General features: G+C 41.9%; 1 protein-coding gene and 1 pseudogene across 1 annotated transcript in view; both read right to left on the reverse strand.

Moving 5' to 3' along the window:
- The window catches only part of YTHDF2 (YTH N6-methyladenosine RNA binding protein 2), a 32,982-nt gene extending 24,890 nt beyond the window's left edge, over nucleotides 1-8,092 (reverse strand). Inside the window, 5 exon segments of the mRNA XM_041767640.1 lie at nucleotides 2,152-2,863; nucleotides 2,865-3,439; nucleotides 6,553-6,632; nucleotides 7,216-7,240; nucleotides 7,738-8,092. Of these exon segments, the coding sequence (XP_041623574.1) occupies nucleotides 2,152-2,863; nucleotides 2,865-3,439; nucleotides 6,553-6,632; nucleotides 7,216-7,240; nucleotides 7,738-7,764 (1,419 nt within the window). The 5' untranslated portion in view covers nucleotides 7,765-8,092.
- A 2,237-nt stretch (nucleotides 8,093-10,329) lies between these two features.
- On the reverse strand, nucleotides 10,330-10,585 carry LOC121498243 (annotated as a pseudogene).
- Between the last annotated feature and the right edge of the window lie 7,143 nt (nucleotides 10,586-17,728).

The raw sequence follows: 17,728 nt of genomic DNA on the forward strand, positions 1-17,728 counted from the left end.
AAAAAAGGACTGGCTTTACAGTTATGTAAGGATGTTTAGGATAACAGTGGGCAAGTAAGGCAATACTAACTGAAAAGGTAACTGGGTTTAGAAGCAATCATAGGGACCTTCCTGAAAAACTGCAGCTATCTCTTCTCACAAAAGATAAACTGAAAAGTAATCTGACACAAGTATAATCAAAGCTTTTATTTTTTTTATTTTTGGTTTGTTCACCAGCCTGAGAACAATCGGTATACTCATTCATCGAAGTCTTTATGGAATGGTTTTAAGAAAGATCCGTTAGCTGTCTTAACAAAGACCCTAAACTTTGATTATTATTACTCAGTATTAAAACACCACAAAGCTGGTCAATTCCAAAATGTGAATCTTACACCTCCTTATGAAATTATTATTCACTGAACCACTCAAGTGAAAAGCAAATTTGATTAAAAGTCTATATAAATTAACAGCCCTCAAATTTGCTACTGCCTTTTTAAAACCAAGTTTCCCCACTAGTTCTAACAAATACAAATTGATCTTATCATTTATGCTGTACATTCCTAAAAATGTAATTCTGTCTTTGCCTTCCTATTTTTATTTTTTCCGCCTTCCTATTTTTAATCACAAAGTGTAAGACAACTTTGCAGATGAAAAAAAGCAGATTCACAACATGGGATTGATTTTATGCATGTTTCAAGTGGTGAAACTAAGCACCTGGATGCCCCCTCACACATTAATAATCTGCTATGAAACTGATTTCATACATGATGCTTAAAAAGTCCTTTCCTTGAGTTTCTCTAAATATAGGAGCCTGTTAAAACATCTTTAGAGCCTTTCAAATAATCAATAAACTATTTCTTCAAGATTATGGCAGATTTTAAATTAAACTTAAAGGAAAAGGGGAACTTAAAGGACAAAAAAGGAGGATTTTTTTTTTTAAAGGATTTTTTCACTGAACTTTTTCAGTAATGTGGCTCTGTACTTTTAGCATCACTGACAAGCAGATCTCCATTTTTATTCATCTGCACACACTAGAAGGTAAGATGGCAACCATCCTAATTTAGCTGGACAACTATGCACCTCTAATTCTATGTTATGGAGATGGAGAGTCTAACCAAAGAGCCCTCCTCCTTCCACTGCTCAAAAAATAAGCTTTTACAGAGGCTTCTTTTAACAAGTGCCTCTTAGAGGCACTCCTAGATCAAATATATAAAATCTATGAATTCATGACAAATATTTATATGAACTTAATAGGCTATCTTACATTTGAAGCTAACCACTTAGGATTCTATCACTAATATGTAATCTTTTTTAAAAAAAAAAGTCTCCTTGCCCATAATAATCTCTTCACCTACTTCCTACATTTAAATGTCTAAGTCCTACATAATACATGCTCTGCCCCCCAATCAGTATTTTACCATTCTTTATGGCCGTAAAAGTTTACATTCACTCAACACACACAGACCAAGCATTCCCAACACTTTCCAACAAATTCCAATTCTTTCATTTGGACTTAATTCTCCATCGTCACTTGTGACAAAGAGGAAACAAGATACAGTTACTCTTCAGGAATACAACAGCATTCTAAGAGCAAGAGATTAAGCTTTTCCTGATTATCTGTTTTGCAAGTTTTATGTAATAAACGTTACCTTTTCAAATGACAAAAGAGTTTTAGAAAAAGTAACTAAGAATAGGAAGAAAAAAGTTCTGAAAAATACCAAATACTGCTAATTGTCAAAGGCAGGCAGAAAGCGATGTCAGGCCTTGGTGACACACCAACTCCTTACTCAACCACCATACCCGACTTAGGCCAAAAGTTCATTATAACAGAACTTTTACCTTTTCTCTGCCATATTACAGTCTCAACTTTTTCTTATTTGAATTTCTATGGTTCTATCACTTCAATTACTCCCTTTGCATTTCTTTTGGCCTTGTTCTTCACCTCTGTTGCATCACTTAAATTCAGTTTCTCTACAGTTTCTGCTTTCCGTTAATTTAAGCCCACATTTCTACACACTAAGTCAAACAGTAACACCAATTATACTTCCATAAAGGCTTGAACTGTTAAGTGATATGTTATTTACAGAGCTTTTACTAACCATTTAGAATACCTCTCCTGTTCTACATTCCTTCTCCTTCCCTAAAAGTCTTTAAGAATGGTAAACTGATTACCTTTTTAACACTTTCTTCTTCCTCTTGGCGTTTCTCATAGTGTGAGAAGTCATCAAAAATCGAAGTGGTGTGCTTGTAGCTGGCTATGATTTTCAACACCTGCTTAGCCTTTTCCAGAGGCACTTCCTGAGTGTCCCTGGAGTTGGTCACTGGTTTATTCTCGTTGTTCTCTAGGCGAATGTGTCGCAGTTGGCTATTGGGAACGTCCTTCACAAAAATCCACCTGACATCAAAACGACCCTTCCATTTGTCCTGGGACCACACACCTGCACATGTGTTGTAGTCCACAGCAGATTTCATTTCTGCAACGCCACAGAAGTGTCCACTGCCGTTGACACTGAAAAGTAAGTAAACGGGGCCTTTCCCGTTCATGGAGCGATAAGCAGCATCCAGTCTCTTGTTACCGTGCTCTGTGCTGCACCAGATATTATACTTAATGGAACGGTGGATATCGTCCTCAGAGTAGCTCTTAATGATGAAAACCCGGCCATGTTTCAGATTCCAGTCAAAATCCTTGGGGTTATAGTTATTAATGGACCGCAGCTTCTCCAACACTGGGTGAGGTTCTGAAGGAGTAGATCCAGATCCAGCCTGAGACTGTCCTACTCCATTACCATCCACCCCATTATGACCGAACCCACTGCCACGGTTCCGAGGTGCTACCCAGCGGGTTGGCTGAGTTGCCTGTTGCTGGACTGAGAGCTGCGCAGGCTGGTTTTGGAGGAGCAATAGTAGCTGGAGGCAAACTATTGGAAGCCACGATGTTACCAGTAATGGACCCACTACCAACTGCAGAACCTACAACTTTTGGAACATTGCTTGCAACTTCTGTGCTACCCAACTTCAGTGCTGCCATCCCTTGGTCTATTGTATTCATGCCAGGAGCCTTATTGAGGGTCTCACTGGCAAAAGCTGACTGTCCATCGATCATGGCTCCACCTAAGGAGCTAGGTGCATAAGCATAATTGCTACTATATCCAGAGCTCTGAGTAGACTGTCCCTGAGAACTGTTATTTCCCCAAGCTGAGAAGTCAATCCCACTGGGAAAGAAATTAAAACCATGCTGACCAAGAAATGGAGTGCTACCTAGGGCTCCTGGTTGTCCAAACATTGCATCTGGTAGAAAATGAGGCTCTCCGTTGCTCAGCTGTCCATAAGAAGTTAGATAGGGCATGGCTGTATCACCCCCAGTAGACCAAGCAGCTTCACCCAAAGAATAGGAGAAGCCAATGGAGGGACTGTAGTAACTGGGTAAGTAGGAATCTGACATGGCAGTATATGCATTATTCTGTGGAAAAGAAAAAAAAGACAAATCAAAACTAAACACAAAAATTAATAAAATAACAATCAGGACATTTCCTCCCCCAACTATTCACTCAATTCAAATCCAATTAAAAAAGCAAGTGACCATTTCAAGTGGTCTCTTTCCATAAACCTGCTACAATTCTTACAAGAGATTTTGGTTTCATAATTGCAATATTTAAACATTTCAAATTAAACTGACATATAATGATATATGCCTTAACCTTAGCACTATAATTCAGAAAAGGGAAAACCCAGCATCTCTATAGAAGTGTTGAGATGATGCTTTTATTAAAACCAGTTCTCCCTGGATTTAAGGAGTGCAAATTTTGGCAGATTGGAGGAGTGTTCCTAAAAGCTTCCTATCAAAACCATACTATGATAGATAAAACTAAAAAACTGAGTATTTCAAGTTCTAGCCCCAAAATCTGTGCAGCTGTTCCTCAACCATAAATCACTACACCTCGTTTACATCATTAGCCTCTTAGCCAACCACCTGGGAACATCAATAGATGCCACTATTTAATTATAGCCTGGAAGGAAATGGCACAATAGCTCCCAGAGTTTAAAACTAGAAAAAACGTTGCTACCTGTTCTACTTTACCTATAATTTTAATTATAAAATTAATGGCTGTAGGTTCAAATGCACACCTGATTTTTCCATTAAAAGAATTCCAAAAACACTCTAAACTCTGTATCTTTAAGAATTATCCTAAAGAATAACCAAAAATATAAACTTACACTCGACTAGTCTACACATTAGGAAACAGATTCCATTGCAAAAACCTCAATCATTCTTGACCTTAGTTTGTGAACAGTATTTGAACTTTTTTTTGTATTTGAACTTTTTTATAAATGCTGTAACTAACTCACAGAATAGTCCCTTCAATAAGAAGCTGGAGATATAAAAAGTTGGTCTGTATAAGTACAGATACGGCTCAAGTCAAAATAGAGTACTTTACCCTATCTTCAAAATAGCTCTGGTACAAGAGTAAATTTTCTTGATGGGCATAGAGGGACACATGAAATTGTTGAATCACTACTACACTGTACCCCTGAAACTAATATAACTGTGTATTAAGTACACTGGAATTAAAATAATAGCTCTGGTACGTAAAAATCCATTAACTAGTGAATAAAAAATTTTGTTAAGAAACTTGGATGTGCATAAGTATGTCAGGCCCTAAGTTTGTTTTACCAAAGCGAACAGTACTTCTCCCTAGCCAAACACAGGTCTTGAAAATTAAATGTTTCAACTAATGTGGTTTGATAAAATGGTGCTTTTCCCTGCCAAAATTTCCTTACCAAAAAAAAAAAAAAAGCTAAGTCCTTTCACACATACCCTCAAGTTTAAAAGAAGTTTATTTCTTGAAGATAGTATTAAAACTTTAACAGATTCAAATCCATTATGAATAAGAAATTTAGTCTAGAATCAATGGATTAACCCTGAAGGATTATTCCAACACAGGGTGATGAATAGTGGTTAAAAAGTAGGTGAATTACCCTTGACAATAAACTACAAAGGACAAAGATTCTCAAGTTACCCATCTATTCAACCAAGATTTCTACTCCCCAACCTTCCAAATTTTTAAGATATTTAAGCTTTAGCTCATTTGAGAAGTAAAAAACATGGACTTAATATCACAGGTTATGCCATTATATAGCTGAATGCCTACACCTGAACTGGCAGGTTCCCACATGCCCCTGAGCTCAAAAATCTGAATTACACAATGTTTCACAAGAACTACCTAGAATTATGTTTCTAAATGCTCCCACTCTCCCTGTTATAATGATTATGTAAGCAAACTACTTCAATAGCAGGAACCTATTAATAGTTCATTCCTCTACTTCCTTCCTACTTTTCCTGATTAACTGGTTGACTTCTCTGAAAACTTTTCCCAATCACTTGCTTAAGTGGTTTCTACACTCTCAATGGAGAAAATTTCATGAGGGATCTAAAAGTTTTATGCAAGAATTAGGTCCAAATATGAGCATGCACCAATATGTCAAGTTTTAAAACTATATTCTCTATCGCATGGCATCTGTTCACGTTTAAATGTTTCATAAGCTTTTTCTTTTTTTTTTTTTTAAGATTTTATTTATGCACAAGAGACAGAGACAGAGGGGGGGGTGGGGCAGAGACACAGGCAGAGGGAGAAGCAGGCTCCATGCAGGGAGTCTGACGTGAGACTCCATCTGGGGTCTCCAGGATCACGCCCTGGGCCAAAGGTGGCGCTAAACTGCTGAGCTACCTGGGCTGCCCTGCTTTTTCATTTTTTAGGATATCTTGAGTTACTGTTAAGTTTTTCTTTTTGTTTATTAACCTGTGGATTTTTATTAGCTACAACCCTGAGTGTTATGTGTTTGGGACCCAAGATATTAATGCAAAAGAACTGACAAATCAAAGTAGTTTCTACATGCACAGATCATGTTAACATATGAGGCTGCAGAGCTAGAAGAAATTAGAACAGGTTACATGGCAAAAACCTCAATCATTCTTGAGCTTCATTTGTGCTAAACAGTATTTTATCTTCCTTTAACTCCATTTTATGAATCCTATAGCTCCCGTAAGTGAGAATCCCGAAGTGTACAAAGTTGGTGCCTACAGATACAGCTCAGCTTGAAAAAGGAATACCTAAGTCCAAAATTTAGGGTAACCTAAGAACCCACTAACTAGTGACCAGATGAAAAGGAAGATTCCAGTTCTGCAGTACTGAATAAAGTTCAGGTGATTTTTTATTACTTTTCTCCCCATCGCATTTGCATCCAGTTTTCCTTAAAGAAAAAGGGTTGTGGGGTAAAAACAATACTGAAGCTAAAAAGTATTCTTCAGTTTTGCACTGTTACATTCTTGGTAAGGAGAATTACTAACACATGCGGTTAGTATACTATAAAATGCTATCACCTCTAATCTCAGAATATGTTTGCTGTCAACAGAGATGGGAGTCTTAACAGCCTGTATCATTTGTAGTAACTCCTGTTACAACACATGGACGGGTATTAAGTCACCCCCTGATAATGAGATTTATTGATAGGACAGAGAAAAAAATACGGTATCCTACACCCTTTGATCAGGCATGTAAATGGTTAACTACTCACGGGCCTTGCCTGTGGACTCAAGTAAGGTTCAAAATCATCATCATTTAATCCATCCTTTTGATGTACAGATCCATTTTGTACTGAAGGGAAAAAATTCAAATAAATTAGCAGCGCCTTAATTGTACCATCTACCTCCCAAAGTAAGCAAAATACATTCTAGCCACGGGGACCTTACTCAACAAAGCAAATAAGTTTGAATTTCAAACGGATTAAGAGGCAAGTGAACGCTGAGCAACGTTCGTCAATGAAAATGTCTCCCTCTACCCGGAGCAAGCTGATCTAAAAAAGGTCATTTTATTGGCTCCTCTAGATTTCAATTCCCTCCCGCTTCCCCTCCCCCCACCCCCCATCACATGTGAGTACTTCCAGAGTGTGATCCACGAGGATGAAAAACAAAGGCCTCCTAAGACCTACAGGAAACTAAGGACCTGGGACATTTCAAAACCGAATCCACCCCCACCCCTGATGAATTACTCCTTGTTCACTGGAAAGCTGCTCGCCAGCTGCAGGAACACACCGAAAGGGTCAAACACTTAAGTGTGAGGCACCTGCGAACTAAGCGGCTTCCGAAAGGTCCTCTCCCCGGGGCGCTTCCCGGAGACCCCGCCCCCACCACTCGGCGTCCCCCTCCCGGCCCGGGGCCACCGGCGGAGCTGGGCTCACCTTTGTTTCCTTGACCTTTTGGTCTCTGCGGGCGAAGAAAAACGTCGCCGAGCAGCAAGCCGTCCGAGGGAGAAAGGAAAAGGAAAGACGAATTAAAGCCGGGCCCGAGCAGGAATAAAGGAGCAGGCCTGACGGGAGGCGTCAGGAATGGTGGTGAGGGGGAGGCTGAAAATGGGAGGCGGGGAAAGGCGCAGGCCGGCGGGGCCCGCGGAGAAAAAGCGGGGGACGCGCCAGCAGCCCCGCCAGCGGACCAGGGCTTCAAGGAAGGGGAAGGAAACAAGGAAGAAAAGGAGGCCGGCTGAGAGGAGGGCGCGCAGCGCGGCCCGTGGGCTTCGAGGCCCGGGGCGAAGCGGGAGAGCGGGCTGAGGGCGAGGCGCTGGGCGCGGCCGGCCTGAGAGGCCCGAAACCCGGCCCGCGAGAGGCGCCGCCTCGGCCCGGCCCGACCGGGGGCGGCGGGCCCGGGCCTAGTCGGGCTCCCTCTCGCCTCACACAATGGCCGAGGCATGCGGGCCGGGCCTGTACCTGCTCCAAGAGGCTGCTGGCCGACATGGCTCTCGGATCCTCACGGGTGGCGACGGCGGCGGACTCTCGTCAGGGCGGCGGCGGCGGCGGATGAGCCCTGGCGGCGGGAGCAGGCGGCGCGGCGGCGGCTTTTGTCCCTGACACTCGGGGGCCTCGGCGGACGCAGCGGAGACACAGCGCGCGGCTCGGGCTCCGGCTCCGACTCGGCGACGCTCTAGCCCGAGAGCTCAACGCCCGTCTCTATGCCTTTACGCGCGCGCCCGCCCCTCGCAGCCGAAATAAGGGCGCCGAGCGGCGGAGGCGGACGGCGCGCGCGGCGCGACGCTGACTCTCACATTCACTCACCCACGCGGAAGGGGCCCGGCGCGAAGCACTCCGGGAAGGAAGAGGCGAGGCCGCAGAGCCCTCTGGTGGGCTGGAGGAGCGGAAGCGGCGAGCGCGGCCTCCCCGCCCCCACCGCCTCGGGACTGGGGCCTGTAGGAAGGTGGGGGCGGTCAGGGTCGCGCCACGAGGTTTGGACGAACACCTCCCGAGAGTAGCTTTGGCTTAAGAAAACCCACAAAAGCCAGAGTTTCTCAAGGAAGAATTGACACCCCCCCTGGAGCGCGAGAGACCTCAAAATAAACCTGCCTCCCAGCTGCAAATGGCACCCCACCCCCCCCCATGCGGGAGGGAACCCTGAGAGGGGTCACAGCCCCCAGGGAAAGTTCATGGGGGCACTGCCCGGAGACATACACAGCATCATCACTACCACCGGGGACCTGGTTATATTCCTCTGTTGGGCTGCAAAAAGACCGCCCAGAGAACAGAATCATCCACAAAAAAATCCGGTCCCCTGCAAGAGGGATTTGGCATTGCAGGGAGGACAATCGACAGCTCTGTTTTAGGGGGGAAATTTTTTTATAAGATTATTTATTGATTTATTCATGAGAGACATAGAGAGAGAGGCAGAGATACAGGCAGAGGGCGAAGCAGGCTCCATGCAAGGAGCCCGATGTGGGACTTGATCCTGGATCCTGGGATCATGCCCTGGGCCAAAGGCAGATGCTCAACCACTGAGAGAAGTTGTTAGCCACTACGATAATCTGTTAAACTGTGGCCTTTATTTCCAAGAAAAACACACCTGACACATCTACACAAAATATCCCACGTACTTTTGACAAGTCCCGAGAATCTATAAATCTATGGACCTCAAGAGCGAATATCCTTACCTGTGAAAGGAGAGAAATTAACTCTATTTGAACACCTGCTGTGGGTTAGGTTTTGTTGATAGGTGCTTTCAAACATTTAAAAGCTAGCAGCATCTTCCAAATAATCTTCAGTCTCTGTTTTACAACCGGGGAAACAGACTAAGCAATGCCCCCAAAGTCACAAGTCTATTAAATAGTCATGTGTATAGCTGACATATTTCTAGGAGAAATATAATAGTGACCCTCCACCCCCAAAAAAATATCCTGTATTCAGGAATCAAAATCCAGATGAGATCCATAATATGTGCAAAACCATTTTTAATCAGCAGCAAACCCAAACTCATGAGGGGATATTTGATCCTAGGACAGCCTAGCTCCTATTAGCTTCTGTTATTGCAAATAGTAGTAAACAGATAAATAATGCACTGTTGAGTTGTCAACCTGATACCATCCACTCTCTGGAAACAGGTTTGGTGGACTCAGTGGTAAAATAAATGACAACATAGCAATTTGGATTTTGCATTATAATTTTGCTCAGAGTGCTCAAGGCATTTTTATCTGCCCATAATCACATTTATGTTTGGAATGAATAAGGTCAGACACCAATGTGTGATGGACTTCTGTAGAGACAGTAAAATGTCAAGTCTTGGAGCGTAGATCCCAACAAGGGAATGAAAGAAACCTAGAGAAACCTAGTAAGCCTTTTTTTTTTTTTTTAAAGACACTTAGCCAGTTAACTCCATAACTCTGATTTTTGTATAAACAGTTGCTTACACTTACCCTTGAAAGCAACATGATTTGCTAAGAAAAGGATTGACCAAGAGTCATGTCCTGCGGAGGGGAGGGACTAAATATTGGCCTCATCACCAGATTTGTAACAGGTAATTTACTAGACCTTTCAGAGATTCACTCATTTGAAAAATGGAATAATAATATTTACCTAACAGGTTTGTTGTGAAGATAAAGGTTAAAAAAGCAACACAGAAGCAGTCTGGTACATTGCAGATTCCTTTCCTATAATCCCATTAAGGGATAATAGTGAAAATTCCCTCCTTCCAATGACATTTGCAGGGCCTGAAAGTTTTCTTACAATAGTTCTCCCTTATCTGAGGTTTTCTTTTCTTTTTTTTTTATTTTTATTTATTTACGATAGTCACACACAGAGAAGATTTACTATAGTCACACAGAGAGAGAGAAGATTTTCTGACGTGTGGTCAGAAAATCAACAGTAGCTTTGTGTATATGCTTGGTTATAATGCCTATGCCGTTCATTTCTCATCATTGCATCATGTAGGCATTTTATCATCTCACATCATCACAAGAAGAATGAGTATATTACAATATTTTGGGGGGGGGTGCTATTTATTTATGACAAATATCCCACATCCGCAATCCTCTCCTGTCAGAAGTTCTTTGAAATGGTGCTGTCAGCCTCGATCAGTCAGAGGATTCTATCCTCTGACTCACCTAACCTATGAATGGCCCCCACAGATAGCATAGATTTTAAACTGGCCATTTGAAACCACCTGTCACCTTGTCAACCTTGGCCATGTTCATCTGGATGGGCGTGTGTGGTCCTTAGCACCCATGTTGCAGTAGCTGGCAGAGCATTTCTGCAACAGGTACAGGTCCACAAACTTGCTGGCATCCTATTGCATGTCCAGGGTGTGCCTGCTGCCACCACCACAAGGACAAGTACAGAAAGCTACAATAAGATATTTTTGATAGGGATCCCTGGGTGGCTCAGCCGTTTAGCACCTGCCTCTGGCCCAGGGTGTGATCCTGGAGTCCTGGGATCAAGTCCCACATTGGGCTCCCTGCTTGGAGCCTGCTTCTCCCTCTGCCTGTGTCTCTGCCTCTCTCCGTGTCTCTTGTGAATAAATAAATAAAGTCTTTAAAAAATAAAAAAAAATTTTTAAAAAGATATTTTTGATAGACCCCATTCATATAACCTTTATTCCAGTATATCATTATAGTTGTTTTATTATTGTTGTTAACCTTTTTATTTTATTTTATTTACTTATGATAGTCATACAGAGAGAGAGAGAGAGGCAGAGACATAGGCAGAGGGAGAAGCAGGCTCCATGCACCGGGAGCCCGATGTGGGATTTGATCCCGGGTCTCGAGGATCGCGCCCTGGGCCAAAGGCAGGCACCAAACCGCTGCGCCACCCAGGGATCCCTGTTGTTAACCTTTTTTTTTTGCACCTAATTTATAAATTAAACTTTATTTTAGGTAGGTACATATAGAAAAAAAAAACAGTATATATAAGGTTCAGTACTATCTGCAGTTTCAAATATCCACTGGGAGATCTTGAAACATATGCCTTGTAGATAAAATGGGACTACTGTAGTTTCTTTGGGGTTCCTTTCTGCCCTCCAGGAGTTCCCAGGAGTTAAAATGCAAATATCCTTGAAGTAAGGGTAATCTCTAAACCCCTATTAATTCTCCAGATCAGCTGTAAGAGACCCCTGAATAGAATACACAAGACAGATCACTTACCACTGGGAAAAGGGAGAGGAAGTCTGGAGTGTGGAGTATCATATTACCAGGATAGACCCCTCACGATTTAAGAAAGGAATAACGTACTAGAAATAGGCTTGGGTTCTAGTTTCAGCTCTGCTTCTGGGTGGATAAAGCACTCAATACCCCTTTTAACAGGGATTTATTGAGGGTCAGGCAATGTGCTAGAGAGAAAATTTTAAGAGTTCACTTACTCATGAAGCTTATAGACTAGTCAGGGAAAATGACAGTAAGTAAATAGTTATTCAATTACAGTTGTGCAAAGTGCAATGAGAAAGCACAGATGGATCTAACCTAATCAGGGGGGCAAGGAAGCTTTCCCTGAGGTCATAAGCTTCAGCTAAAACCTGAAGGATAAAAAAAAATTTAAAATAAAAAAATTAAAATAAAAAATAAAACCTGAAGGATGACCAGAAATTAACCAGACAAGGAGAGAAGGGAAGTACGGAAACAATATGTGCAAAGGCCCTGTGTGAGGAAGGAGCTTGGCACTGACTGATAAGGAATGGAAAGAAGGCCAGCATGACGGGCGCATAATGAGAGAGAGGGTGGCACCAGACGAGACTGGAGAAAGAAGAAAAACAGGGACGTTAGTCATTAGCTGCAAATGATGATCAACTAGTAGGGAGTTAATGGGAGTATAGCATTCTCAGGTTTATGTTTTAAGAAGTTCCTTTTGGTTGCAGTGTGGGAAGTAGACCTATCTAGGAAGAAGAGAGTTGATTAGGAGTTAGAAGAGACATGTAGTAAATCTAGGCAAAAGATAATGGTCTAACGTAGTGGCAGTGAAGACAGTTAGAAATGGACAAAATGAACATTTTGGGAGGTAAGATAAGAGGTCTTGGTGATGGATTAGACTGGGAGAAGGGTTCTAAAGGAAGAGTTATCAAAGATGATACCTGATTTGATTTGAGCAATTGAGTGGATGAGGTGGCATGTTTTAATGTGGGGAGATAATGGAAAAAGACCATACATTTATCTTTGGACATCTCAGGAAAACATAAAGCATCAGATAGAAATGTTCTATAAACAAAGGGCGGGGGACAGAGAGAGAAAAACATAGCTGGGACTACAAATCTTGGAGCCTTTGGTATAAAGATATTAGTGGAAGTGAAAGGCATCCCTACAATTCACTCAGAAGAGAGGGAGAAGAGCAAAAGACCCCACAGCAAACCAGAGAGACAGAAGGGGAGACAAGAAGAGTACATCATTCCCTCAGAATCTATTCCCAAAGCTGTAAAATTAGGAAGTTGGACCAAAATAAATTCTAAAGTCCATTCTGGTTCCATCGTTTTCAACCTCTGGAAGGCAGAAACCAAAGCAGTCCTTAGAGATACATGAAGTGAGGAGTAGGGCTAAGAGAGAAAAAAGAAGTAGCAAAGAGGACAGATTTCATATACTCTAGAATGTCACAGGCCGGGGTGGTAGAAGGGGAGGTGGGCGGGGGGTGGGGGTGACTGGGTGACGGGCACTGAGAGGGGCACTTGATGGGATGAGCACTGGGTATTATTCTATATGTTGGCAAATTGAACACCAATAAAAAAAAAAGATAGGGAGAGAGAATGTCATAGGCCAGGGGTGGGTCCTCAAGCTCTAGTTCTCAAAGTTTTCCAGCCTTCAGAAGTAATAGACCTCATGGCCCAAGTCACCCCCTTAGTAAGGTAGGAATAGAGAAATGTTTATATCCTTCACACAACTGATAGTGTAAAACCCTATTTTTAAAGATTTCTTCTGGTAGTCTATACAATGTACAAAAGCTTGCCACTCTCTCTGGTCCTGTGTATTTCTCACCATGTACTTATGCCCCAGTCACACTGAACTTTTCCCTCCACACACATTTTTTCTGGAACCTGAAGTAATGCACATGCAATTCTTTCTGCGTCAAATGCCTGGTCATTTCACCTGCCCAGCTCCTATCTGTCTTTGAGACCCTCATCAAATGATGCCTTATTTCTTCCCCCAAGTGGAAACATGCTTTATTCTTTGTTCACTCATAATGTTAGTCATATTTCCTTATTGTAACATTTTACTGTATTAAAATTCTCTGTTTACATCAGTGTTCATTTTTCTTTTGGAAGTTTTGCATTTAGTTGATAATCTAATGGGAGAAATTAATTTTCTCCTTAGAAAAAGGTACATGCATCAAAATTTTTGCCAGCAATTGCATTGAGCACTCCCTTCCCAAGCCCATCTATCCCATGGACCCCAGGTTAAAAGAACCAAGCCTTGGGCTTACATATTGCTTCTCCAGTAAGTCTAGGACTGCCTATAGAACAAGGAACATTTATCAGGACACCCAGGTGGCTCAGCAGTTGAGTGCCTGCCTTTGATCCAGGGTGTGACCCTGGAGTCCCGGGATCAAGTACTGCATTGCCCTCCCTGCATGGAGCCTGCTTCTCCCTCTGCCTGTGTCTCTGCCTCTCTCTGTATGTCTCTCATGAATAAATAAAAAAAATTTTAAGAAAAAGAATAAGGAACATTTTTATTATTGATCTTTATATTCCAAAGCTAAGTAAATATTTGTTGAATTAATTTATCTCATTCATTTCAAAATTCTCCCTAGTAATGTCAATTCTCATTTTAGTAATGAAAATCTGGTGGGGCCAACATATATATTAAAAAGTTAAATGTAAGGGGTGACTGGGTGGCTCAGTCAGTTAAACATCTGCCTTCAGCTTAGATCATGATCCCAGGGTCTTGGGATCCAGCCCCGCATCAGGCTCCCTGCTCAGCCGGGAGCCTGTTTCTCCCTCTCCCTCTGTTGCTCCACCTGCTTGTGCCCTATCAAATAAATAAGATCTTAAAAAAAAAAAAAAAAAAAGCTAAATGTGCAGAGCACCTGGCTAGCTCAATCAGAAGAACATGTGATTCTTGATCTCTATATCATGAGTTCAAGCCCCACATTGGGTGTAGAGATTACTAAAAATATAAACTTTAAAAAAAGTTAAATGTGCAGAGACTTAACTAGTTTAATTGACTGTTAAAAAGAAAGGCTCTGTGGAAATCCCAAGGTAAGTGGGTGATTGGCTTTGTAATGTGCAGGTGTATTTCATGATGGGTTGAATGGAAGCATAAAAAGAGCAATATGAGAACGAGGCAAAAGGAAGAAAAGACCTGCAGCTGAGCCAGGTGACCTTTAGACTCTAGTAATTCACAGCTGTGCAAATCCAAAGGCAGCTGTTAGAGATATTGAGGGCAGAGAAGAACAGCACCAAGAAAGGACCAGCAGTAAAGGAGTCTTGAAGATTCAACTTAGAGTCTAGAGGTTAAGAGTAGAAATTTTCACCAGTCCTCCAGGAAGTAAGAACAATAATGATAATGTAATGAGTTTTCTTTTTTTATTTACTTATGATAGTCACAGAGAGAGAGAGGCAGAGACACAGGCAGAGGGAGAAGCAGGCTCCATGCACCGGGAGCCCGATGTGGGACTCGATCCCGGGTCTCCAGGATCGTGCCCTGGGCCAAAGGCAGGCGCCAAACCACTGTGCTACCCAGGGATCCCTGTAATGAGTTTTCATAAAGCTAAATGTATTCATTCAATGTACAGGGCTTTTTTATTATTATTATTAAATTAATAATATGAGGGGATCCTTGGGCGGCTCAGCAGTTTAGCACCTGCCTTCGGCCAGGGGCGTAATCCTTGAGTCCCAGAATGGAGTCCCACATCAGGCTCCCTGCATAGAGCCTGCTTCTCTCTCTGTCTGTGTCTCTGCCTCTGTGTGTGTGTGTGTCTCATGAATAAATAAATAAAATCTTTTTTAAAAATAAAATAATTAATCAATATGAGATTATTTATCTCCTATCTTTTTGATGTAAAATGCCCTTTCTTTTCAAATGATGACAGTAAGAGTGGCCATTTTTAAAACATCCTTATTTGGTAAAATATGTCTGGAACCCCATGTTGGTTCCAAAGACTCTTTTTTTTTTTTTTTAATCTTTTATTGATACATAGAAGCTAGAAATCCAAGTAGCAGTGTGCTAGGGATCAATTTATAGTCTCAATCTAAGACAATCAGACAGAGAAAAATGGAGGGCAAACAAGATTTCTGGAGATAAGGCCAAAAGGAAATGAAGCCAGGGATCTCCTGGAAGGGCTGGTTCAATTTTAAAAGTGTGCTAAGAAAGAATAATGAAACCAATAAATGTGTGTCTGAACGATTTGTGACAATGTTTTACAAATAAATCCTTCCCTGGTCCTTGGCTAGAAACTACAGAGAACTCAAACAAGACAAGTATGTAAGAAGTTGGGTCCAGGGACACCTGGGTTGCTCAGTGGTTGAGCGTCTGCCTTTGGCTCAGGTCATGGTCCCAGGGTCCTGGGATCGAGTCCCACATCAGGCTCCCTGCAGGGAGCCTGCTTCCCCCTCTGCCGATGTCTCTACATCTCTCTGTGTCTCTCATGAATAAATAAATAAATAAAATATTTACCAAAAAAAATTGGGTCCAATCAGCTCAGAAAGGCTAACTAGAGTGTTTCAGTCAATAGCAGTGTGAACCTAGCATTTCTGTAGCAGAGTAGTTCCAGTAGTTCCTGGAGCAAGGCAATGTTGGCTTTTTCAGTTAGTAAAGGTTTTATAGTTCTATTAATGTTCTATGGAGTAGGGTCTCCATGTAGAAACTAGGACATGGAGTTGGGTTCTGCACAGTAGGTTCTTTTTTTTTTTTTTTTTAAGATTTTTATTTATTTATTCATGATAGAGAGAGGGAGAGAGAGATCAGAGACACAGGCAGAGGGAGAAGCAGGCTCCATGCACCGGGAGCCTGACGTGGGATTCGATCCCGGGTCTCCAGGATCGCACCCTGGGCCAAAGGCAGGTGCCAAACCGCTGTGCCACCCAGGGATCCCCTGCACAGTAGGTTCTTTTTTTTTTTTTTTTTTTTTATTTGCACAGTAGGTTCTATTTGCACAGTAGGTTCTTAACAAAGAAATGAAGGAGTTCTAAGCAAAGACCTTGACACCAGCATCATTTCAAACAGGGCCATTAACAAAGCAATAAATCGGGGGCACTTGGTTGGCTCAGTCAGTAGAGTGTACAATTTGATCTTGGGATCGTGAGTTTGAGCCCCATATTGAGTATAGAGATTACTCACAAAAAATTAAAAGTAAAAAATAATAATAAATAAGTCAGTACTTCCTATGATGGACAGATGATCTAGGTTCTAAAATCCTTCATCCAGGGGCGCCTGGGTGGCTCAGTGGTTGAGCATCTGCCTTCGGCTCAGGGTGTGATCTGGGGTCCTGGGACTGAGTCCCACATGGGACTCCCTGCAGGGAGCCTGCTTCTCCCTCTGTCTGTGTCTCTGACTCTGTGTCTTTCATGAATTACTAAATAAAATTTTTAAAAATTAATTAATTAATTAATTAATCCTTAATCCATGGATGCCTGTGTGGCTCAGTTGGTTAAGCATCTGCCTTGAGCTCAGGTCATGATCCCAAGGTCCTGGGATGGAGCCCCACATTGGGCTCTCTGCTTAGCAGAGAGCCTGCTTTTCCCTCCTCCCGGCACCCTGCCCCTTGTTCTCACTCTTCTGGGCACTCTATCTCAAATAAATAAATAAATCTTTAAAATAAAATAAAATAAAATCCTTCATCCAGTAAGTGAACTTTTCCTTCGTCCAGTACTCCTCCAGAACTCTGGAGAGACGGGGAACTGGACTTGCTGCCCAGCATAGATCACAAAATTTTATCAGCTACTATACCACTGCTCCAGATCTTCACAATTCAATCTAAGCTGCAGCTGATCAAGGCCCAATCCCACAACTGAAAATTTTAACTTAAGTGGTAACTAAACACATTATCAAATAAAACACCATTATTATATGATGATCCATTGAAGGGCTCCTTTTAAAAGGTATTAGGCTTCTCTGGTAGTTTAAAGATTCTGTTTAATAAATTTGATGAGTTAAATGATTCAAATGTATCTATTGTTTATGGTAGAATATAAATGTTTCTTCATTGTAAAATGAAGCAAGTAATGTTATCCACCACATAGGATTGTTGTGAGGATCAAATGGGTTAACATATGTAAAGTGCTTAGAACAGTGTTTGACACATAGTTCCCCTTCAAAGAGTATTGGCTATTTAGTATTCATTTATCAAATACATGTTCAGTTTCTACTACAAGCCACCTGGGCCTAGAAACAGCAGTGACAGAGAGACAAATATGCTCTGTTCTCATGGAGCTTCCATTCTAGTTTGAGGAAGAAAAAAAAATATGTCACATGCATAAAATGGAGGAAAATAAAACATGGTAAAGACAACTAGAAAGCATTGTGCA

The sequence above is a fragment of the Vulpes lagopus genome, chromosome 8 (assembly GCF_018345385.1).
Source record: "Vulpes lagopus strain Blue_001 chromosome 8, ASM1834538v1, whole genome shotgun sequence".
Classification (NCBI taxonomy): Eukaryota; Metazoa; Chordata; class Mammalia; order Carnivora; family Canidae; genus Vulpes; species Vulpes lagopus.